Genomic DNA, 23,990 nt, shown 5'->3' on the forward strand with positions numbered 1-23,990 from the left:
GCCAGGGAGGGCGAGAGCAGGACAAGTTGCTAGATTGATCTGGAAAGGAACCAGTTTAATCCCAACTATCAGGAAAAGGCAGCTGCCAGCAAGCCAAGGCCAGTCTTCTCTGATCAGAGTGGAGAAGGAGGAAGAATAGACCTCTCTCTTCTGGAGGAGAGACATCACCACTCCTCCCCACCCCCAGATGCCCTTCATTGGAGAAGCCACCAAGACAAGAGCATCCTCACAAGGAAAAGGCATGAGGTTGGTCTCTTTTTACTGTAGCCCTGCAGGTACAGAGAGCGCAGGGGGAGAAAGAGGAAAGATCTTTGGGAGGTGATCAAGGATGTGAGATGCATGCGAGAAGGAAGAGAGAAGGATGCCTATGATTTTCCAGTGGACTATTAAATTGTACCACCGTTTCAAATTCTATGTAGCTGAACAGGATTTTTAGGCAAAGAGAGTGGGGGGGAGAGAGTATCATGACAGGTAGATCAATCAGATAGAGATTTTTGCCTTGGGTCCTGACTTGAAGGGAACCTCAGAGCCAACTTGGAATGAGCCCAATGTTCCCTCCCGTGAAGAGAAATATTTTCTCTTTAGGAACTGTGTGCCGGGATGCTGAAGTAGTGAACTGTCAGTAGCCACCCTCTCTCATTTCCAGAGCAAACCTTTCCTCGCTTCCATGCAATTATGGTATGTAGCACATTCAAGAACAGAATGTCTCTTTATTCCCCCCTGCCGCCACGATTCCTGTATCACATTGTTTGTCTAGCCGCTCCTTTTGTGGTTTACCTTGTGCCTTGTGTCTCCTGAGATTTAATTACTAGGTTTAATAAAAAAAATCAGTGCTTTTTCACATGCCACGATGATGAACTGTCGACAGTCAGTGCAATGCTTTTTTAAAAAAAACATGGAAAAGTCATAGCAGGCTTGTTTTGATTTATTCTTAGAACAAGATAGAGAGGACACTCAAAGTTGGTACATTAAAACTCCAATGACAGTAATAAGCATCTTTGGAGAGGCTGATCCACAAAGGAGAGTTGGGGGTGGGTAAACTTTCCTTTGCTTGCTGTCCCACTGCTCCCCATTTGTTTTGTCTTCTGCCGGGAATTCTCTCTTTTGGCTTGCGTGAAAATCAAAGATGCTGAGTTTGCGTATCTGGGGAAGAGGTTCTAAGTGCAGCATCAAGAAAGCTGAGGGCTAAGTGGTGATGAGCCCTCTCAACATTGTCTTCTTTTCTGGACTGGGGCCCAACTGGCAGAAAAAGGAGTTTTAAATGCCAGAATCCAGCCAATGGATGGGAAATGGAGAGAGAAACATGAGGCAGGGAGCGGCTCATACAGATTCATAATAAAAAGTGGTGCACTGCAGAAAAACATTTTTGGCACAGCCCATTGACTAACTCCAGTGGATTAACTTTTTCTGGAAATAGACAATAGGATTGTCACTTCATTGCTAGCACTGGGCTTAAGGTAACTTTCAGCACAATGGCAAGTTATTTAAATTACGCTTTTAAATTTTGGCAGGTGTTTTAGGGAAAACCCTCCTGTGAGTTTCTTCCTGTTTAAAAAAAATGGACTCAGAAGAAGAGGAATAAAAAACACTTTTTCATTTCTGGAAATTCTGCTGTAAGCTTCCACAGGTGTCAAAAGGTCATCATCAATACTATTTTACTATTGTGCTAGTATTCTACAATACTATAGCATTAATAGCTATCTAGTAAATAGTTTATACTATCAATCCTATAGCACTATTCAATGCTATATGAAGCTCTTGACTGAGATGGTTTGTAACTTGAAGGGATATATATTTTAACTCAGAGCTTGGGAACAGCTGTCTTTATCCTAGGTATTAGTTGGGAAGTAGAGACAGACAGACGGACGGACGGACGGACGGACAGACAGAGTACTGGTACTATATGGAATTTGCCTGCCTAGAGTGATATGTTTCAGTCAGTTTAAAAGTCTTGCCCTAATTCTGTGTCTATCCTAGTTTCTGGTGGAAAGTGTCTTTTACCATTTCAGTTCACTAGAAAGCTTGTCTATTTTCTCTCTTCATCAGGAGAGAGCCATGCTGATAAATATTAATTAATATTAATTAATTAATTGTTCTAAAATTTCCTGACAGTTAGAAGAATTAATCAGTGGAACAGCTTGCCTCCAGAACTTGTGAATGCCCCAACACTGGAAGTCTTTAAGAAGAAGTTGCATAGCCATTTGTCTGGAACGGTAGGGTTTCCAGCCTAGGCAGGGAGTTGGACTAGAAGACCTCCAAGGTCCCTTCCAACTCTGCTATTGTATTGTATTAAATACTTTAAAGCTCCAGCTTCAATGCTACACTACTCTTTTCATACGGATGCACTTGAAGACAATCCAGAACCTTCAAGTCATGATGCAACTATTTGTTCTCCACAATGTTCAAGCTGTGATCCTGCTGGGCCAAAGTGCTCACAAGTGTTTAATCAGCATGGACAATGATTGGAATGGAATGCTTGGCCTTTGCCAGAAGCCAATTTATATCTCTACGGGAATATGTAACTTCCTTAGGCAGAGTTTTGTAACGGGCAGTGATTGGGAACAGAGTACATAGCCTTGCATGCAACCTAGGCTGTCATTGTGACATGTGAAAATTAGTCACTGGCTTGAGGGTGGCTATGTTGATTCCTCATCCCATGCCCTGCCATATATTGTGAAAAAAATGGCAGGGAAATATCAATTTGCATCTGATGCACAACTGCATCTTCAACTTGGGTATCAGAGGTGGGTTCCTACCAGTTCGGACAGGTTCAGCCAAACCAGTAGTAACTTGGCGGCCTGGATTGCTGGAACCGGCAGCGACCCAGGCTTGCCACGCCCCCGAACCGGTTCTCCTATGGCAGCACCATCTTGATTTTTGGTTCTGCACATGCGAAGAACAATTTTTATTGCAGAAATTTCATTTTTTTCATTTTTTTAATGTTTTGCACATGTGCAGACTTATTTATGTGCAAATGTGCACACACACAATTTTTTGCGCACCGAACCAGCAGTAATGCCAGCAGCAACCCACCCCTGTTGGGTATGAACCTAATGTTAAGGGGTAAAAATTGGTGCATATTTGCTCCTTCTTATTTTATTCAATTTTCATTTCAGCTGTTCCACTTACATGACTTTAGTAGGAAAAGAAATCGAATGGCAGTGATATATTTGACCATTATGTTCCTGGAATGCCCAGTTAGCAAAAATCTTGTGACAATGCCTTATATTTCATGTTTATATCTGGCACTCCACTGATTTAGCATTTTATCAATGTCAGAGGAGAGAGAGAGAGAGAGAGAGAGAGAGAGGGAGGGAGGGAGGGAGGGAGGGAGGGAGGGAGGGAGGGAGGGAGAGAGAGAGAGAGAGAGAGAGAGATGTCAGTATATTTTTAGCTGGACGGTGCATCCCTAATGAACTAGTTTCAGATTTATTACACGTTTTTCAAAACAGCTTTTCAGATAAGGAACTTCCCAAAACAGTTTATAGTAATAATAGAACACAAATGGCTACAGCCAATCCAGAGATTAAATCAAAAGTTTAGACTAAAGAATGATAAGTACTTTTAAGTCTATGTAAAGAAATAACAAAGCTGGCAAGTTTTTATTTCTGATCCTTGTTTTCTTTACGAGGCAACCATAAACAGATTTTCAGATTATATGAACCAACAATGTCTATTTTCTCATTTAATACCTATAATCCCAGATCTACACTGACAATGTGTTTAACAAATAACTGAGTGAAATTTTCTGTAAATAAATGGTAAGGAAGGACCGTCATACAGAAAGGACAGCTGTTTTTTCACTTTTCTGAGTGAATGTATTGTTTCTTATGAGCAGCTGCTATGTCTTTTCTCTGAGATCATTATTTTGGAATTTTTTAATTCATTGACAATGGAAATTCTTTCTTGGCCTGCCGCATCAGGTTTTTATTGATTATTTGTTTAATCACTTATTGATATACTTACTATAGGACTGTGATGGCGAACCTATGGCACGCGTGCCACAAGTGGCACATGGAGCCATTTATCAAGGCACGCTTCCGGATTGCTCAGAGGGTCGTTTTAAGCGTTCCGAAGGCTTCAGGGACTGTCCAGAGGCTTCCCTGATGCCTTCGGAGCGCTTAAAACGACCCTCCGAGCAACCCGGACGTCACTTCCGGTTTGCTCGGAGGGTGGTTTTAAGCGCTCAGAAGGCTTCAGGGAAGCCTCCGGACAGTCCCTGAAGCCTCCAGAGGGCCTCCGGGGGGTCGGGGGAGGCTCTTTTCGCCCTCCCCAGGCTCCTATAAAGCCCCTGGAGCCTGGGGAGGGCAAAAAAAAACATGTAAAAATGGGGGGGTCACGCGTTGTGCGCGCATGTGCACTGGGGGGGGTCGCACGTTGCATTATGGGTGCGGCATGCCCGCACTCGACCCCCCTGCGCTCCCCACTTGTGGCACGCAAGCCAAAAAAGGTTTGCCATCACTGCTATAGGACTTTGCATAAAGAGTGACATAACCAAAAGAAAACATCCATGAGGCTCAATGAGCTAAAGTTTAATAATAAAGGAGAGAAAAACAAACAGAGGAAACAGCATTAATGTTAAATGCCCACCAAAATCCATATTTTAAGTCCATATATTTAGGTTATAGTAGACAAGCTAATGTTTAAAATAATATTTCAACATTTTGCATAATTTTATATATTTTGAAAAGTTACATGTGATGCCTGCCAACATCATAATGATATATGGAAGATGTTTCTGGTTGCAATGTTACCTGGAAACCTAGTTGCGTTGAATTCATTAGGAATAATCTTCAAGGAAGCAGGCATGGTGTACATCTGTACTCCATTCAATTACAGATACCAAGACACAATGTCACATCCAGAATGCCAAGTCTTTATTTCTGATATCAGGACTTTCATATATGAATGGTAAAATCAGAAACAAAACAAAAAATCACAGTACTGTTCAATGTTCCTTTTCAGCTTTCAACTATGAAGGTTGAAAATCAGTCAGAAGGCAAGAAGATGGAGCAGCCTAGACTGGAGGCAAAGCAACAAAATGTGAAGGTGGAAACTGAGATGGAAGAAGAGAAGGAAGAAAGCGAAGGCCTCGTTGAATTCTTCAGTTCCTACCAGGACCTTTTCCAATTTTTTTGCAACAATACAACCATCCATGGTGCCATCCGGCTGGTTTGTTCTAAGAAGAATAAGATGAAGACTGCCTTTTGGACCGTTCTTTTTTTCCTGACTTTTGGCCTCTTGTATTGGCAGTTTGGAATCATTTATAAAGACTATTTCAGCTTTCCAGTCAACTTGAATTTGAACCTGAACTCTGATAGGCTTACCTTCCCTGCTGTTACACTATGTACTCTCAATCCATATAGGTAAGACTGGTGGTCTTTCAGGTCTGCGTGTTGTGCTCTCCTGGCCTTGGTATTTGGGAAACTGTGATCCATCAGGGCATTTGATTTATAAAACAAAAGAAGCTATTGACTGTTAAATATAGGGCCCAGAACTCCCTTCAATAAGGGAGGTAATAGCAATCAACTGCACCTGAGCCACGCTCACACAAGCACACATTCTTTTTCTGGCCTCCTTCAATTTGTACCACACTGTGTGACACTCACCCCAATCTTGCCCATGAACTGCTCTAAGTCTCCACCACCTCCCTACGCCCTCCTTACCTAGCATTCCATCCTGCTTAAAAACTATTTGTCTGGAATTAACAACAACAACCGGATCGCTACGATTGCCATCGCTAAGAGATGTGGTCATGTGATGTCACATTTTATGACTGCATCACTTAACAATATCATATGCTGTGGACTACCCGTGGCTGTAGAATTGGTAGATTTTAGTGATGTAGGATTACTTACCAGGGTTCCTATAACAATTTTTACATTATTTTCCCAAGGCAGTATTACTTGCTACAAAATTTCTCTGACAAATCATTAGTGCCCAAGCAAAACTTCAGGATTTTCAGGAGAAATTGAACTCTTAAATGAAATTGCCCTTAATATTTCTGCTAATGTTCAGATTATAGAGGTTGAATTCCTGAATTCTTCTTCAAGGGTGCAACTTATCTAAAGAGACATGGCTGCTATTGCAAAGTATCTTCCCGGTAGTATGGCATAGCCACAGCCTAATAATCTTGTTTATATTTATATTCCCTGATATTCCCTTCATTTCATCCCTAGTTCATGAATGAGACAGGCAGCACCTTAAATTGTCCTTAGCTGCACTGGTGACAGTAATTTTCTCTGCATCCTTCCTCAAGGTGTGTAAAATCTGTTAGGCTTTGACACAAGTCATGTGATTCAGAGTGACTGGGACATAGACATCACTGAGACGGATAAGGGTCAGCAGAAAGGACAATAGATGTCATGATATCGTATTTTCTTCCAACACAAGAATGAATGAATGCCATTATTGTAGGGGAGACATGCTCCAAGAGTCAAGAATTCAGGGGCTGGTTTTAATTAAATTGTGCTTGGGCTAGAAAGCATAACAAAAATGATGAAGTTATTAGGATTTAATTTAAAATTTAATTTAATTGAAAGAATGGTAAGAAAGAGAAAGATTAAGTCAATGGGTCGTTTTAAACATTATTCATAATGGTCACGGATTTTTAACAAAATACTATAATGGTTGATGAAAATGGATAAAAACAGAGAGTAATCTCAAAAATAGATGCACTTTCTTCAGTGTTCAGTACTGTAAGATACATTATAATTGTTATAATAGGAATTAATGTAAGCATAAAATGATTTATTAAAAATGACTAAAGATAAATCGATAGGAATGCAATGACCAAGCCAAGGATTGGAAGAGTGGGGTGGGGTGATCAAGACTAAGATGAATGGGCACACATTGCTATTGTATTGTTGTTGTGCTTTGATGACCCCAATTGCTTTTCCACTGGCCCTGCCCATTTCTGGGAGTGTAACCCTTAACGTGATCCTCGACCTGAAATACTGTACTTAGATCTTCCCTGTTCCAGAAATGATACCTTCAGTCCAAGAATCTTGGTAAGACTCCTAGCACAGCTGGATTCATCTTCTATTCACCTCTGATACACTGTATTGTTAAAAGGAAGTGAACTTCAGCCTTCCTGAGCTTGTGCCTTGGGATATGTTGAATTTTGGCGATACTGACAAGAGATTTCTGGAGTTTATAGTCTCACACATCTAAAGGTCAGCAACTGATTAACAATTGGACAGTGTATCCCTGAAGCCAATTTTTCCTTCTTTTAGGTATAGTGCTTTTCGGAAAGAGATGGAAGAATTGGATCAAATGACCCAACAGACTCTTCTTGAGATGTACAAATACAATATGTCTTTGGACCATAAATCCTCTCAGAAACGCATCTCTAGGAGCCTATACAATCATATCCAACGCTACCCGTTGCATCGACGCAAACGTGATATACGAGCCATAGAGGACAACAACCCTCAAGTAGGCAAAAGTGATTCAAACATGGGTTTCACCCTGGTAAGCATGATTTTGAGATTCTTCTTGAACAATTGTGTGAAGACCCCTCAATCTCCTTCACGATCAAATACCTGGATCTGAAAAGTGTCCATAAATCTAAATCATGAATATGTTATCCTCCCAGTATCTATTATATTTGTGTGTGAGAGGAGTGAGGGAGAACAGAACAAAGTATGTCTAGCCTAATGAAGAGAAGACTTAAGGGGGACATGATATCAGTCGTCCAATACTTGAGGGGCAGAGAAGAGGAGGTCAACTTAATCTCCAAAGCACCTGAGGACAAGGCAAGAAGTACGAGTGGAGGATTATTAGAGATCCAACCTAGAATTAAGGAGAAATTTCCAGACCTATGAGAACCATTAATCAGTGGAATGGCTTGCCTCCCAATGTTGTTGGTACTCCAACCCTGAAGGTTTTCCATAAGAGCTTGGGCAACCATTTGTCTGGAATAGTATAGTGTCTCTTTCTCAAGCAGAGAGATAGACCAGAAGACCTCCCAGGTCCCTTCCAACTCTTTTATTCTATGATTTCTATGACTTCTATGTAGTGCACTTAAAAGATTGTAAGTAGAGGAAGCCAGGCAAGTTTAACAGAAATGAATGTCATGGTTTTGAAATACACATCTTTAAAATCAATTTATTCAGGTAACCATAGTGTTTTCTCTTTTCCCCAAGGACATTAATCAGAAAGCTATATTGCTGTTTAAATGAATAACAGTGTGTTCCATAACAGTTATAGCACGAGGTTCCATAACAATTATAGCATAAGGTTTCAAATCAATTCCTTTAAATTCACCACAACAATGGGAAATTATCTGTAACAAATTTCACTAATGGACTAATAGCTTGATGGGCATCTGCACAATGGAAAGAGATGATAGCAATGAATACATCTACCCCTTCTTAAATTCACTGTTAAATTCACTGTTCAGGAGATGGGGAAAATACAACATCAACTCCCCATGATTTTTAAGACAAGATAGCTAATACAGCCACAAACATTTTGCTTTGGTGGAAGGGGAGGGAGGGGAAGAGATGGGAAGAGCAGCACATAATTAAGTAAACAATTATCACAGGATAGTTCATTGATTTACAAGTATTTTTATGCCACTCACAGAATTGCAAAATACATATGAATAATGCTGCCTCAACTAAATCCAAATTAAAACATCATCTTCATTATACTGTAATGCCATATACATCCCAGATATCACATCCTCATCCCATGAAAGAACACTTAAACTGACAGGTTTTCTATATTCTAATAATGAGGATACTTCTTTATTTTTAAGGAGTGACTGCTCAATATATTTGTGTAGAGAATGTTGGTCTCCAAGTCCACTCCAAGTCCTCATCCTGCAAGGGGTAGAATCTCTTAGAGAATATGCTCTGTTGGAGAGGAAGATTTTTCCCGGAGCAGTAATATTAGGGATTAGTATTGTGAGATGAATCTGAAAGCAAACTGGCAGCCAATGCAGTCTAGCAACCATGCAGAAGTAGTATTCCTGTTGCTCCCGGAGATTCATGGTTTGCTTGTAGATATTCCATGGCCCAACTAGAGGAAATCATCATATATGCAGATGTATCAAGGCACAGCCATCAAGATGAGAGCTGCTACATCCCTGTACCAGCTGTAGTTCTTAATGGTCTTTGAGGAAGTCCCATATAGAAAAAGGTTATGGTATCTGTTCCATTCCCAGAGGACAGTCATTGAATTAAATAAAGCAGTCTTATCACACAAGTGATTACGTTATTCAAGGGCAGTTCTATTGATTACTGACTCCAGTATATAGCATCATCACCATCATTCTTATATTACTGAAATGTAAGCCAATACAACACCAACAATACAGGATATAATTTTTAAAAGACTGTGTTGTTATTTAAAAAAATTAGAAGGAAGAAAAATATGCATTTAAAAAAGATACACATCATATTCTGGTATATCACTATGGGATTGATTCACTCCTTAAGCTTGTCATTAAATCTAGACTAAACAGGGAAAAAAATTCTTCATCTTCTGATTTTTGAGAACTTAAAAGAGTTTTCAGATGATTTGCTGAATTAATTACATTAATATTGAGGGTTTTGTTGATTTGTGGATAAAAACATCATATACATCTGTACATCTGATTCTATACAGTAGATGGAGAAGAGGTTTTCATAGGACCATATGGTGTCCCTTGTTCACTGATTCCTCTGTAATTGGAATGTTTTCTCATCTTGCTGAGTTCATTCTTGTTCCAGAATGAACATTTAATGCAGTGATTCTCAACCTATGGGTCGGGACCCCTTTGGGGGTCGAACAACCCTTTCACAGGGATCGTCTAAGACCATCGGAAAACACATATTTTTGATGCTTTTAGGAACCGAGACACCAATTTTATGGTTGGGGGTCACCCCAACATGAGGAACTGTATTAAAGGGTCGTGGCATTGGGAAGGTTGACAACCACTGATTTAATCGGATTGGTTTCTTTTTCAGTGTAACGAAAATAAGACAGATTGTTTCCAGCAAATGTATTCTTCCGGTGTGGATGCTGTACGGGAGTGGTACAGTTTTCATTACATCAACATTTTGGCAAAGTTCCCTGACACCAAGGCCCTGGAGGAATCCAACTTCACAAGCTTCATCTATGCCTGCCGATTCAACGAAGCGTCATGTAACAAAGCGTGAGTTCCAACATGATTGCTCCATTGATCAACTTAAGTCCCTACCACTCCGGTCTTAGTTCTCACCATTTCCTCTTACTGAAACTATCAACAACCCATGTTTTTTAATCAATAATCATAATTAAAATGATTTAATCAATAATTATGATTATAATGATTATTGATTTTGACTGATTCACACTACCATTTTAATTCATTTTAAAAAAGCAAAGTGGTACCGTAGGTCTGGGCCATGAGCTTAATGGAAGGAAGTCCTGACATGACCCATTTAGCCAAGAGGTAGTTGGATTATAGTCTGCAGTAAAGTTAAGAGATCTGCCACTTCATCTATAAAACTAAGTTTCTAAAGGGAAACTCTAAATTTCCCAAGAAGGGACAGTTTTCATGATACCCCAAAACACATCTAATAGCTTTTCTTATGAGCAGGAATGGAAAACTGATCAGTAGATGTGAACACCTTCTTGGCCTCCTTCTCTGGCTGATCCTCAGAGGAATGTGACAATGCTTGGATGACACACTAAACAAATCACGCCTTGAGCTATTTGTGGTTAGATTATTACTACTATTGATGGGAGTAGCCAGCAGGTGTAGTCTATACCAACACATCACTCATTTATCACAAAGCCTGAATTTCATTGGTTTTAGTGGTGAGTACAATGAATCTTTACATAGGCTTAGACTACTTAATAGCTTTCCAGTCTTATGGGGAAGGCTGTATGTAGTGTTCCAAAAATGAACATAGTTCATTTCAGGCCTTCCACTGAACACATAAATATCTGAGTTTGGGCTTGGAGGTGTAATTTTACTTCTAATTATATCTCAAATCATCGTACATATAGCAGTATCATATGAAGGAAAGCTAGATGATCCTCCGAATAACTTACTCTTCTGATTAAGAAAATGGAATTGAATATCACTCAGAGTTTGCTTTGGAGTGGTTTATAAGCCTTGCAAAATAAATAAAAACTTTACTTATAATATGCTCCTTATTGGGCTAATGATCCATCAGAAATGGTGTGTGTGTGTGTGTGTGTGTGTGTGTGTGTGTGTGTGTGTGTGTATTTGTTTTCGTAGATTTTCACGGGTGTAGGTATGCTGGTCTTGTTGTATTCGGGTCTTTTCCCGTGTAAGATTGAGATTGTCTTGGCAACGTTTCGGCGAGGTCTCACTCGCCATCTTCAGGCTGGAGTTTTCGGCTTTAAGTTGAAATCTTACATGGGAAATTCTTACACGAATCTTACACGGAAAAAGACCCGAATGCAACAAGACCAGCATACCTACACCCGTGAAAATCTACGAAAACAAATGTGTGTGTGTGTGTGTGTGTGTGTGTGTATACACTCTATCTATCTATCTATCTATCTATCTATCTATCTATCTATCTATCTATCCATCTATCATCATCTATCTATCTATATTGTTTACTTGGATGGAAATCAAAAAATACCAAGTATGGCTCACTTACCTGGAGAGGGAAATTCTGTGTTTCCCTCTACTTGCTGCCATCTATGCTCATACCTGAATAGTTTTCGACATGCCTGAAGGTAGTTATGGGAGATTTTTCCCATGGTGCCAGAGCCTAAGCTAAGAAGAGTTGCACTTGTAGGTTGAAATGTGTCCACAATTTGTTAGCCCTTTTAACAAGCTAGGTTTCAATCACCAGTCCTTTTAAGCATCTTATGTATTTTGTACTAATCTCATATCTACTTCCCTGACAGCACAGGGAGCTCCAATGGACTTACTTCACTGAACATAAAAATATATAAAAATAGCTTCCAAGACATGCTGACATGTACCAATTGAAGTTGTGTAGTCAATACATTATTGGAGCCTAAATTTATTTATGTCCTCATGCAATTACCCAATAGATCAGATTATGTAATAATATCATATACCCATAGCAGAGTAGAAGTGCTATATTTGTGACATCCCTTTGAATAAAGTGACATTTTTAGTTAATTTCAAAGTTCATTTTGAAGAACTACAAGAAGAAGAGTGGGACTGATTTTGGGAGGGAAGGATAAGACATTTTCTCATAATATTTGCCCCATTCTCATTGCACTACCCATTTTCCCCCTTAGCATTTCCTATTCCAGGAAAGTTTTTTTTTAAAGGAGTCCCTGCAGATTTTACTTTGCTAGTCATTGCTAGCTATAGGCGACAGTGCTCATCTCCATTTCAAGGGCCACTGAGCCAGCACTGTTTCCAGGGAGAAGAATGTTCTAAAATTAATAGCTTAGATGAGAACATGGAGATTAGCATTAACAAAAGTCATCTGGGTAAATGTTTTACAGATTTGTTTCCTCTCAATAATTGTCCAACAACTAGTTTCACTTTTTTTATTTACCTTTCTTTTGAAAACGCGTCTGCTTATATACCACGTTACAATCTCTGGCTCTTTCTGTGGAGATATATATATACCCAAGTATAGAGAGTGATGTGTGTAAGCATGCACACATTTCATAATCAAGATCTAAAGCAACTGAGCCATGGACAAAAGATAGGATACAGATGAAATAAGAAAAAAAAAGTGATTCCCAGTTAAGATAAGGTTTGTGAAGCCACTAACTCTGATGGGAGTCATCCCCACAAAGGGAAGACTGAAGTAGGCAAGATTGGAAGAAGAATGGCTTCAAAATACCATGAAGGAATTTTTTGGAGGGAACAGTGAGGGAGTCACAACTTGTGACTCATCAAAGCCGACACAGTCCACTAGCCACGCTATTTGAGGCTGATGGCAAGAACTTATTAACCACCCCCTCCTTTTCTCTGACTTTTCAGTGTCAAGAAATCATCAAAACCAGGAAGTGTATTAAATCCCTAGTGGATTCCATTTGTCATGGTGATGAAATAATGACTACATGACCACACTTAAAACTGGAATTAGCCACATTGGTTGGGTTTCTTGTGGGGAACAATATGGCCTTTTTTTTCAATGCAGTTGAACATTGGCTCTTTTGGATCCAGCTGGCACCTGGACAAGCTACCATTAGTTCCAGCAGTTGTTTGAAGATTTTGTTAGTTAACCTTTCTCTGGAATTTCTTTCACAACTTGTATACACTCCACCCCACACACACCTCAGCCAAGCTTACCTGCTGCTGGCACCAAGCCTCCTCCTATATATTTAAAACCATTGATAAATGCCAGCGGCATGGCTGATTGTATCTGATGCAGGGTTCATAAGCCAGGGGTGTCCAAACTTGGCAACTTTAAGACTTGTGGACTTCAACTCTCAGAATTCCCCAGCCAGCAGAGCTGGCTGGGGAATTCTGGGAGTTGAAGTCCACAAGTCTTAAAGCTGCCAAGTTTGGACACCCCTGTCATAAGCAGTGTGTCATGAAGTGAAGAAGTTCACCCATCTCATTTGAGAAGCCGATCTTCTCTAGAGAAGCCAATTTATACATCTATCAGGATTTCCCACTGAAAACCACAAGTAGTTTGCACATCTTTCCATCAGTCAACTAAATAAGGTTTTAGTTCATTGAATTTTTCTTTAAGAAAAAAATATGTTGCTCGGCTTGATTTTTTAAAAAAGTACCTGCAATAGTCTTAACATGGAACAAAAGAGGTGTGATATGTTATTAATTCTTTCTAGTTCAAAAAAGAATCTCAAGGTGCAGCATGGTAGAATTATTTGGTTGGGTTCACACAATACATTAAACCCTAGACACAGATTAATAATGCATAACTGCTGTGTGGAATAACATATTATGCTCACAGCATGGTTTATGCACTGGTCCGATTCTCACAATAAGATGATACTGTGTTCTTACATGTTGAAACACAAACCACGCTACCCCATTTCAACCTACCCTGGCACAATAGAGACAACCATCTTAACATAAAAGTTCTCTTCGTTGAAACTTTGCATGTTGTTTTTCCAGCACACAAAATTTCAAGTAAGAGAACTTTTATGCTAAGAGGATCCCAATAAAGATACTATTCTTTTTCCTCTAAGGGCAGCAAACTCAATTATTTGAATAAGTTGTGCAGTTAGCAGTTAGCCACAATCTTTATTTTTGTTCTTTCAGGAACTATACACATTTTCATCACCCTATTTATGGGAACTGCTACACATTCAACGACAATAGCAGCACTTTGTGGATGTCCTCCTTGCCTGGGACCAACAATGGTGAGCAAATGCCCCCAAATGGTAATGAATGTCTGGAAAGGTTCTTACAATAGCCGCGAGTCCTTTGTTTGAATGTACAAATAATGCTAGGGAGGCCAAACAGAAAAAAAGATGCATGTATATTACTGTTCTAATTTCAGTATCCAGGCTCCTCTGGGCATAGGCTTAATTGCACTAAGGAGGTATTGTCATTATTTCTTAAAACTACAGAGTAGGCAGAGGGCATACTTTGACTGGTGAAGAATGGAGAAAAATTCTGCATGAAGAAAAATGGTCACACTAGAAATGAAGGCAAGAATTAAATTTTACATGGACTGGCTTTCTCTACCTACTGACCATTACGGGCAAAAAAGAGAGTGAGAGTCAGTGGTGAAATTCGATTTTTTTACTACTGGTTCTGTGGGCGTGGTTTGGTGGCCGTGGCAAAAGAAGAATACTGCAAAATCCCCATTTCCTTCCCACTCTGGGGCCAGCCCCTCCTTCCCGATCAGCTGGGACTCAGGAGGCAGAGAATAGATGGGGGAGGGGCCAGTCGGTGGTATTTGCTGGTTCTCCGAACTACTCAAAATCTCCACTACCAGTTCTCCAGAACCTGTCAGAACCTACTGAATTTCACCTCTGGTGTGTGTTCACACTCACACATGTTAAAAAAGGAGTCTGCACTGTTATCTTTCTTTTCTAAGTGACTTATCTGTTTGTTTCTTTTTGCAATGCATCTTAGGCATCGTATTAGTTTGGTGATATTCTCAGAGTTGCCACCATGTAATTCCCTTCTCAATTCAGTTGTGTTTTTCTTCTAACTGGATTTTTGCATTTCAAGTTCTTCATTTTCCAAATGAAGGACAGCAAACCACAAGCTTTTAGTTGCAGAGTCTTAAATACCTGATGCTTTCCTACCACACCACGTTATGTTTTTATATCAAGTTGATATTTTTGTTATTTAACGCAAAGCAACAGCCTCAAGAAATTTTTTTTCTTACAAAATATATACTCTTAACTTCAGTTTCAGATTGAGTGCATTATTTCCATAGTACACAATGGCTAGGCTGCAACTCGTGTTAGATGGTTTTATTATCTATGCTGAGAACATTTTGTAAAAAGGTGTATCCAGCAATAGAACTTTCCTTGCCAGTTTGAAGTGATGTTTGCCTATTTATATAACACAGGCCTAGCCTCTATGACTCAATGACAAAGGCACAAATTGTACCTTGACTTTACACCAACCAGCATTTTTCCCCCTCTTCAGGTTGTCTTACATCCTTTCTAAGATTAGCAAATTCTACTTAAGAAACCTTTTTTAAGGTCAGACCATCCAGGCGTAAGGCCACTGTACTACTACATTAGAATTTCATCTCAGAAACATATTCAAAGCTTTGGAAGGCCACAATGGCTCAGCTCATCTGTTTCCAGCATTGTTTGGACTCCTTCAACATGGCAACATTTATTTTAAATTTTATATCTCCCTCCCTGAATCACTTGATCTCTTGAAATAATCACCCGTGGTTTCTATCTCCGCAGGCCTTTCTCTGGTCGTCCGGACAGAGCAAAATGACTTCATCCCACTATTGTCCACTGTGACAGGAGCTCGAGTAATGGTCCACAATCAGAATGAACCCGCCTTCATGGATGAAGGGGGTTTTAATGTGCGTCCTGGCATAGAAACATCCATCAGTATGAGAAAGGTGAGAGACGGGAGGAAGATAAGCCTTGCTTTGAGCGTCAGGGTGGAACGTTTCTCTTCCAAAGAAATGAAATATAAACACATGGCTAAAAAAAACCCAGGCTCAGTTCAGTTCAGTTTTATTCAGTTCAGAGTTTATTAGAACTCATAGTTTACCAAAAGAAAACATGAACATTATGGTGCTGTAAAACTAGAATCTGTCAACAAACCATCAATACAATGAATTGTCATAAAGTCAACCTACCATTTTCTTATCTAGGGGTGTGTATTTGTGTGTGTTAAAAGTTTAACAAGGCACAGAACAGAAAGAACTGGCTCTATTATTTAGTTTAACAGTACAGAACACTCTATGCCCACAATGTTAAGCTGTGAGAACATTCAATTCCCAGAATTCTCCAACCAGCATTCTGGGAATTGAATCCACATAGGTTAACGTTACTGGGGTTAAAGTTACTGGAGAAAAACTCATCTAGTCTTAAAAGTGTTTACTTGCTTCTATCCCACAATGTACGAAGCAACTATGAGCCTTTTCTTCACTACTTACAAAACATAGAAATCTATTCAGTGAAATTGCAAGATATCACAGTTCCCAATGAGTGTCCTCCCACAGTGCTTGTTGATTTAAAAAATGATCAAGGGTTTGTGTTTTTCCTTAATCAAAAAATGTGACTGGCAATTGATGATGAATTGTTTTATCAGAGATTAATATGCAGTACTTCACAGAGTTCTTAACAGAATGAAATTGCAAAAAGAATCCTTTACCTTAAAGAAGGTAAAATAGCCCTTTTGCATCTCTTGGTAAATACGAAAGATACAATCCCCCATCCTATGTTTGTGAAAAACAGTGCAATGCCTAGCTTCACACAGTATATAATTCTCCTTTCCCCTTAGTGTGCCACTGTTATGTCAAGGAGATATTTAAATCTGGGATTTCACCATGGAATACATACCATCATTTTCACAGGCTCCCATCACTCAGCTATTAGCATTAGAAAAAGGACTGGAGCCAACCACAGGGACTTGAATGCTGTCAGATGAGACAGAGGAAGGCTCCTGGTTTAGCTTTTATGACTTAGTGTGTTATAATAACAGGAATATAGGTAGTCCTCAACTTATGACCACAACTGAGCTCAAAATGTCCATTGCTAAGCAAAACAGTTAAGTTTTGCTCAATTTTACGACCTTTCTTGCCACAGTTGTTAAGTGAATCACTGCAATTGTCAAGTTAGTAGCACAGTTGTTAAGTGAATTTGGTTTCCTCATCGACTTTGCACGTCAGGTGGTCACAAAAGGTGATCACATGACCCCAGGACACTGCAACCATCATAAATACAGTACATGCCAGTTGCCAAGTGTCCAAATTTTGATCACATTACCATGGGGATGCTGCAACAGACGTGTGAAAGCCGGTCATAATAAGTCATCTTTTTCAGTGCTGTTGTAACTGAATTGAGGACTACCAGTAGGACAGTTATACTGGCTGCCTGGGGAATTCCGGGAGTTGATCTCCACCCATCTCAAAATTGCCAAGGTTGAGAAGCAATGACCTGGAATGGACCGGATGCTTTTGGAAAATCTTCAGTTTAACAACATTTCTAGTTTGAGATCGTCAGGAAGTACCCTTCAGCCAGCAAAGAAAAGATCTGCCACCCAGATGCAAAATAGAAAAAAAAAACTGCATTGATTTGACAAGCTGTAAATTGATTGACAGGAAACCACCCAGCGTCTTGGGGGAAGCTACAGCGACTGCACAGAAGATGGAAGTGATGTGCCAGTAAAGAATCTATTCCCATCCCGTTACACTGAGCAGGTATCTTGCCTCGACAGAACCGCTCCAACACCCAGTCTGGGCTCTGCCCAACCCTCTCCCTGCATTGGGATTATTCCCATCACCAAAAATTTCCCAGCATGAATGCACTGCTTCATGTGAATTCAAAGGGCTTCTTTTTGCTTCTAGGTCTGCATACGTTCCTGTTTCCAGGCCAGTATGGTAGAACGATGTGGCTGTGGCCATTACTTCTACCCTTTACCCAATGGGGCAGAGTATTGTGATTCTGCTAAGCATATAGCGTGGGGTAAGTACAGAGAGGGAGGAATCCACCCCTATCACTTCTCTGTAACCGCCCCCTCCCCTTCCTCAGCTCTTTCTGTTGATAAAAGATTGTTCAATTAATACATTTTTCTCTATTTCCTATTAGGTTACTGCTATTATAAACTCCAAGCTGAATTTAAAGCAAACCACCTGGGCTGCTTCACTAAATGCCGGAAACCTTGCAAGTGAGTAGACTTCAAAACTTGTGGAGTTGCATTCCTGGGTCTGGACAAATTCCGCAGAGCTTGCTTAGCAATAGAAGATATTCAGGGAAACGGAACGAACAGATTTTATCCTTGATACATCCATGCAGGCCGGCCAACCAATTCTAGCTGAAGCAGGGAAATAAAAAGGAAAGAGATGGTGCGCCTAAATATTCTCATAGATTATTTGAGCTGCAGAGTAATAAACGCTTGTTGCTCAGTTGCTGGCAGGAGGTTCATCTATGGGACTTCCCTCAACCATGCAAGTTCACTTTTGAATGAAGATGCCAGCCAAGGAGCTTGTCTCAGGCGTGCTGGGTGACACATCTGATGGTGTTTTTTTTTACTTTTCTATAGAGTGACAGAGTACCAGCTGTCAGCCGGATATTCACGGTGGCCTTCATCTGTCTCTGAGGTAAGAAGCTGATTTTTGCTGTAGAGCAGTGTTTCTCAGAAGAGCCAGTTTTGTATAGTTGTTAAATCTCAGGCTAGAAACCAGGAGACTCCGATTTCTAGTCCTGCCTTGGGCACGAGGCCAATTGGGTGACTTTGAGCCAGTCTTAGACCCAGGTAGGAGGCAACAGCAAACCACTTCCGAAAAACCTTGCCAAGAAAATTGTAAACTAGATCAGGCAGCCGGCAGGATTCAACCCTGACTCAAAAGCACCCCAAAAGAGTATTTCTTAATCTTAGCAAATCTAAGGTATGTGGACTACTTGGTGCTGGGGAATTCTGGGGGTTGAAGTCCATACATCTTAGAAAGTTGCAAGGATGAGAAATATCTGAAAGCTAGGAAGGACCAAATGAATGCTTCACATCAATGGATGCAATAGCATCTTCCCTTTAATGCCCATTTTTTAAGTGAAATGCATGGGGTGGAGAGAGAAATCTAAACCAGACCTATCACTTGGAGGAGAGAAATACTGAAAGCAAAACGAACAGGAGCTCTTTTGTGCTCAAAATACCTTCCTTCCTTTTCCAAATTATTATTTTTTGAATAGCTATGTGTGTTTATGCATGAGCGGTTTATAGTCCTTGAACTGTTTACACTGATGTTGCAAATCTATCATTTCAGTCCTGGGTGTTTCACATGCTGAACCGGCAGAATAAATACAATGTCATATCTAAGAGGTAAGAGCTCCCCCTATAGATGAAATAATATTAAGCTGGGGGGGGGGAGGGAGTGTTGGTTAAAGTCAAACCAATGGAGTGAAACAGCAGGGAAATGGATTGAAAGTACAATATATTAACTGTTTCAAGATCAGCTGAAAGTATTGGAATGTAAAGTACCTATCTGCATAGTCCTCATTATGTCATTGGCTAATGGTTCAGGGTGCTATGAGCTAAGAAATTAGATTAAGTAAATCTTGAATAGTGCAGCTTTTCCTATGAACAGAACTTCAAGTGCAGAAAACTACTCAGAAGTCCATTCTTCCACAAAATATTAGTTTATTTTAGACTGTCAACCACAAACTGCTAAGTGATTCAGAGGAAGTTAAAGGTCGCCAGCAATCCCAGCATCTGAACTGATGCTTGCATTAATGACAAGTGCCTGAATCATTATATGCTTTGCATATCACAACAGGAGTTTAAAGTAAAATTAGACATCTAATAAAGTAGCTATTAAAAACTGCACTAAAGCTGGTATAGATCTGAGGATTCTGCCTTGAATGTTTAGGGATTAAAGACTCTTATTGCAGATATATTGGCCTAACAGCAAGGTTCACTAAAGGGCATTTATTTATTTTAAGCAAATGCATCCTCAAAGATGACCTACTGAGATAAGATTCTTTCTAAATGAGGCTGGGTAGAATTGCAGTCTTAGACCAATGCACCTTTCTAACAAGACTGGACTCATTCCAACTCTCTTCTGTTGCCAGGGATGGAATTGCCAAAGTGAATATATTTTTCAACGAGTGGAATTATAAAAGCAACGGAGAATCTCCAGCTTTCACGGTATGTCCACACATTTGATTGCACGCTGCCAGCAGCCTAAAATATCACAGAGCTACCATCTTTAATGTCCTTCTAGTAGTTGGTCAAATTATTTTATAGTTTCTTCTCCAGCATCTTCCTTTAAGCCATGTTTCTATTTTCAATAGTCTGTATTTTCTGAATGTGGGTGTTATTTGGAACGTGATACGATAAAATGCAGTGTTAGATGCTAATTAGTAATACTAATTAGAGCAATACTTATAGGCATATCCCAGCCTGGCAGAGCAATCTCTCTTCCACTAATTTCAGAATAATTGATGGAAAAGGTCTTAGTCTATGATTCAAACCTAGCAGGAAAATTTGAAATTATTTTCAATCATTGTGAAAGGTTACCCATACTAGGTTAACCAGGGGGAGGAAAACCTAACTATTTTTTTACCCTCAATCTACCCATTCATTTAAGCAAATGTTTATAGTGCAAAATTCTCTTAATGTATTCTAGAATTGTATGCTCTGCAAACATTTCTCAGTAATTGACATTTGACCTCCAGTAATTTTACTGTAGGTATCAGTAATTGTACAGTTGATACACAGCAAAAGGCAAGAATCAGCAGTATATCACAGCTGATGTGTAACAGTAAGCAATTAACATTTTATAGATAGTACAATGACACTGAGTAACTTTACCTTTTATTCAATAAATCAAAATGATAGCCAAAGCTTGATAACCATTTATTTTTGCACTGTATTATTAAGCATTGGGTTAAATATCAATATGTAATTTCAACTTTGACAGGATTGATCCTGTTTTTGAGACAAAGGCAGCATGTTTATTCTTATGTATAAACAGAGTGATTTTCCAATTCCTAGAACCAACAACAAGCCCCTTAAAATCTAGGCAAGTCCAAAGCAAAATATGTTAGTTCTTCAACCTCTTATGAATATATCAGCTGGACACAGAGACAGAGACCTTTTTAACCACTTTTAATTTTGTTTTGCGTTTTCCTTGTACAGGTGGTGACATTGCTTTCCCAGCTAGGGAACCAGTGGAGTCTTTGGTTTGGTTCATCAGTCCTTTCCGTGGTGGAACTGGCTGAGTTGATTTTGGATTTTTTAATCCTCACAAGCATCCTGGTTTTCCGTCGGCTGTACTCATATCAATCTTCAGACCTTTATACACCGAGCAACTCAAATAACTCTGTCTTCCACAATGTAATTTCGGCTCACAAAACTCCACAAGAAATACCTGCAGAGCCTGGGATTGCTGCACTGCCATCTTATAACACCTTAGAAACATTAGACTTACACAGAGTTTCCTTCAGGAGAACAGAATAAAATCCAGACCAGGATGCTTTGGACATGACATTATTATGCACTTTAATTAATGCTGACTTACAGACTCAGCACTCAGAACTAACGTTAGCTGGATTCTCACATCCAGAGAAGAGAGGCCTGAATTTCATCTAAAAGAATTCTGACGATACAGATCCAATGACACGAAAGCACCTTTCTGTCTCACTTTGTCCTTGGGTGTGTGCAATTTCTCAAGTCTGTATTTGTCCACCACCAAACAAAATTAAAAAGATGGATGCTGTGTATTCTTTTCCCCATATATTTTGAGAAATAACTTTCTACAAATTGATCTTGGTTGTTGCTTCCGGTTTCTTTTCTTTGGGGCCATTTGCTGATCAAATTAAAGTCAAGTGGACAAAGACATCTAACCCTTTTCTTGTAGGTTAAAAACAAACCCAAGCTTTTTGGTATTTTTCCCATCCCTTGAGATAGCTAGCACCCTTTGCTGATTGCAGCCAAGTGTCAGCATGAAGACATGCACTGGAAACCGAGAACAGCTAAACAGGATATGAAAGCTTCCTAGGATTAGAACAACCCTAATACAGATACATGGATAAACCTCTATACTTTGAAAAGTAAAAGATCCCTAATTCTGGGTCCATGAACTACCAAGGTACACTTCAATCAATGCTTCTTTAAGCAGGCTATAAGAAGGATTTCCATCCACTTCGCTTCCATTAAGCTTTGAAGACTGTATACTTTATTATGCATTTAATATGGATGTTAAGTCTTGCTCCGCTACTCAGAGACTTAATATTCCGCTTCTGTATTGTGTATCTCCCTGTGAATGACTTCAATTAAACTAGGACCTAAACTCATTCTCACTTCCTCTGTTCTCCTGAGACCAAATGTTACAAAAACAGTATATTCTTAGTCTTGGGTTCATCCTTGAAGTGGGTAGAAAGGCTGTTTCCCATTCAACAAATATAATACCCCTCCACAAGCAAAACATGGCTATGTGAATATCAGCATCCTTTTCTCCCTTTCAATAATATTGTATAAAAAAATCAGAGATGGGATTAGAAGGTCAGACTTTCTAATTTATATCTTTAGAAAGTACTGTTGTTTTAATACAGGTAACTCGTCAGTATGCCAGAGGTTCTGCAGAAATCCACTTACCTACATAGGATGATAACTGTATGTTACACAAAGAAAAAATTAATTTATGAGGATTCCACTGGTGTTCCGTCAATCTCATCAACAAAAAAGGAAAGGCATGGCTCTTCAGCCCTTCTAATTTAAGAATTTTACTGAATTAGAACTTTAACCCTTCTCTCCACAAAATATTTGCTATTTGCATATTACAGCCTGTAAAAATGGAAAGTACTTTCAGCAGTGAAGATTTCCATATTGGCGATGAAGCAAGAATCCCATCAACATCAGTGCTTTGCTCCCAGTGCTTCCCTCTGGATTCTCAAAGATGTCCTTGTTCCTTGACTGCATATGGAAAGCCTAAGTTACTTCTCCCTTCCCCAAAGTGGACACTCTCTGAATGTTTACTAATATATCAGATTAACCAGATAAAATGATTGTAGCTATCATATATAAGGGTCCCCTTTTTGGCTTTTTTTTTTTTTTGCAAAAAAAAGTTTTGGTTTTGTTCTACATTTTTAGCATTAGCATTTCAAATTAAAAATGTGTTTTCTGAAAATGAAAGAGGAAAAAATCCTATGATTTTGATTGGGAAGTATAACTATGACCGAAACCCAGAGTACCAGTGCCATCGTACAATCATTCAGGTTTCATTTACGATACCTTTCTTCTGTAGCCTTCTGGAGATGTCTTTTAAAAAGTGTATTATTTGTTCTTCGCTTTTTGGAATCCTCTCCATATCTGTAAGTTAAATCAGTGGTTCTCACACTGTGGTCCATGGACCCCTGGGGGCTGTGATGTTGTCACAGCTTGAATAAATGTTATGATTTAAATCTTGAGTTAGGTCTTGGTGGTCCGTGGCCACAAAAAGGATTTAAAGGAGGTCCATGGTGAAGAAAAGGTTGAGAACCACCAAGTTAAACGTTTGAGCAATGACACGTCTCTCAGCACTTTTGCATACATTGTACACATGTACACATACACGGTCAGCGAGTTATAGCTTCCCATTCCATGCGCTACAGTTGGGAATGAAGATGAATTGTTTAATGTACAATAGGACTGTTAATTTTTTCCAATACATCTGTATCAAATCCAATACTCTCTCTGCATTTAAATCAGCACATGATGGAGTGTAGAGAAAATGTATCTGGCATGCAGCAGATGAAGTAACATAATGGGACTTCAGGCAGTGACTTAAGGTAGATACCCTATAAGTACACTAGAACAATCCTAATCCCGTGTGCCCTATTAACAGTGCAAGACAGACAAGTATTGCTCTAATTTCAGTATGCTGTAGCCTATACACTTGTCTTAATAGCAGCTGGGCAGGATCTTAATGCACCATTTCCATATCATC

At 39.5% G+C, this 23,990-nt stretch overlaps 2 protein-coding genes across 3 annotated transcripts in view; one reads left to right on the plus strand and one right to left on the minus strand.

Moving 5' to 3' along the window:
- On the plus strand, positions 1-23,132 carry SCNN1A (sodium channel epithelial 1 subunit alpha). The gene is made up of 13 exons (XM_081941711.1): positions 1-246; positions 4,966-5,366; positions 7,236-7,473; positions 9,957-10,144; positions 14,177-14,277; positions 15,796-15,959; positions 17,670-17,768; positions 17,916-18,033; positions 18,157-18,235; positions 18,611-18,668; positions 19,329-19,384; positions 20,134-20,209; positions 21,203-23,132. The coding sequence occupies exons 2-13, from the start codon at positions 4,975-4,977 to the stop codon at positions 21,521-21,523; spliced, it is 1,890 nt and encodes a 629-aa protein (XP_081797837.1). The 5' UTR covers positions 1-246; positions 4,966-4,974; the 3' UTR covers positions 21,524-23,132.
- The window catches only part of VAMP1 (vesicle associated membrane protein 1), a gene marked incomplete at its 3' end in the record, with an annotated part of 24,672 nt that continues 9,005 nt past the window's right edge, over positions 8,324-23,990 (minus strand). Inside the window, exon 5 of one of the 2 annotated variants that reach the window (XM_081941712.1) lies at positions 8,324-9,027. In XM_081941712.1, coding sequence (XP_081797838.1) covers positions 8,624-9,027 — 404 coding nt within the window. Of the gene's footprint in view, positions 9,028-23,276; positions 23,375-23,990 lie in introns of those variants that run through there. The other variant, XM_081941713.1, reaches the window with a different exon arrangement.

The sequence above is a fragment of the Natrix helvetica genome (assembly GCF_964273705.1).
Source record: "Natrix helvetica genome assembly, chromosome: 2".
In the NCBI taxonomy this organism is placed as follows: domain Eukaryota; kingdom Metazoa; phylum Chordata; class Lepidosauria; order Squamata; family Natricidae; genus Natrix; species Natrix helvetica.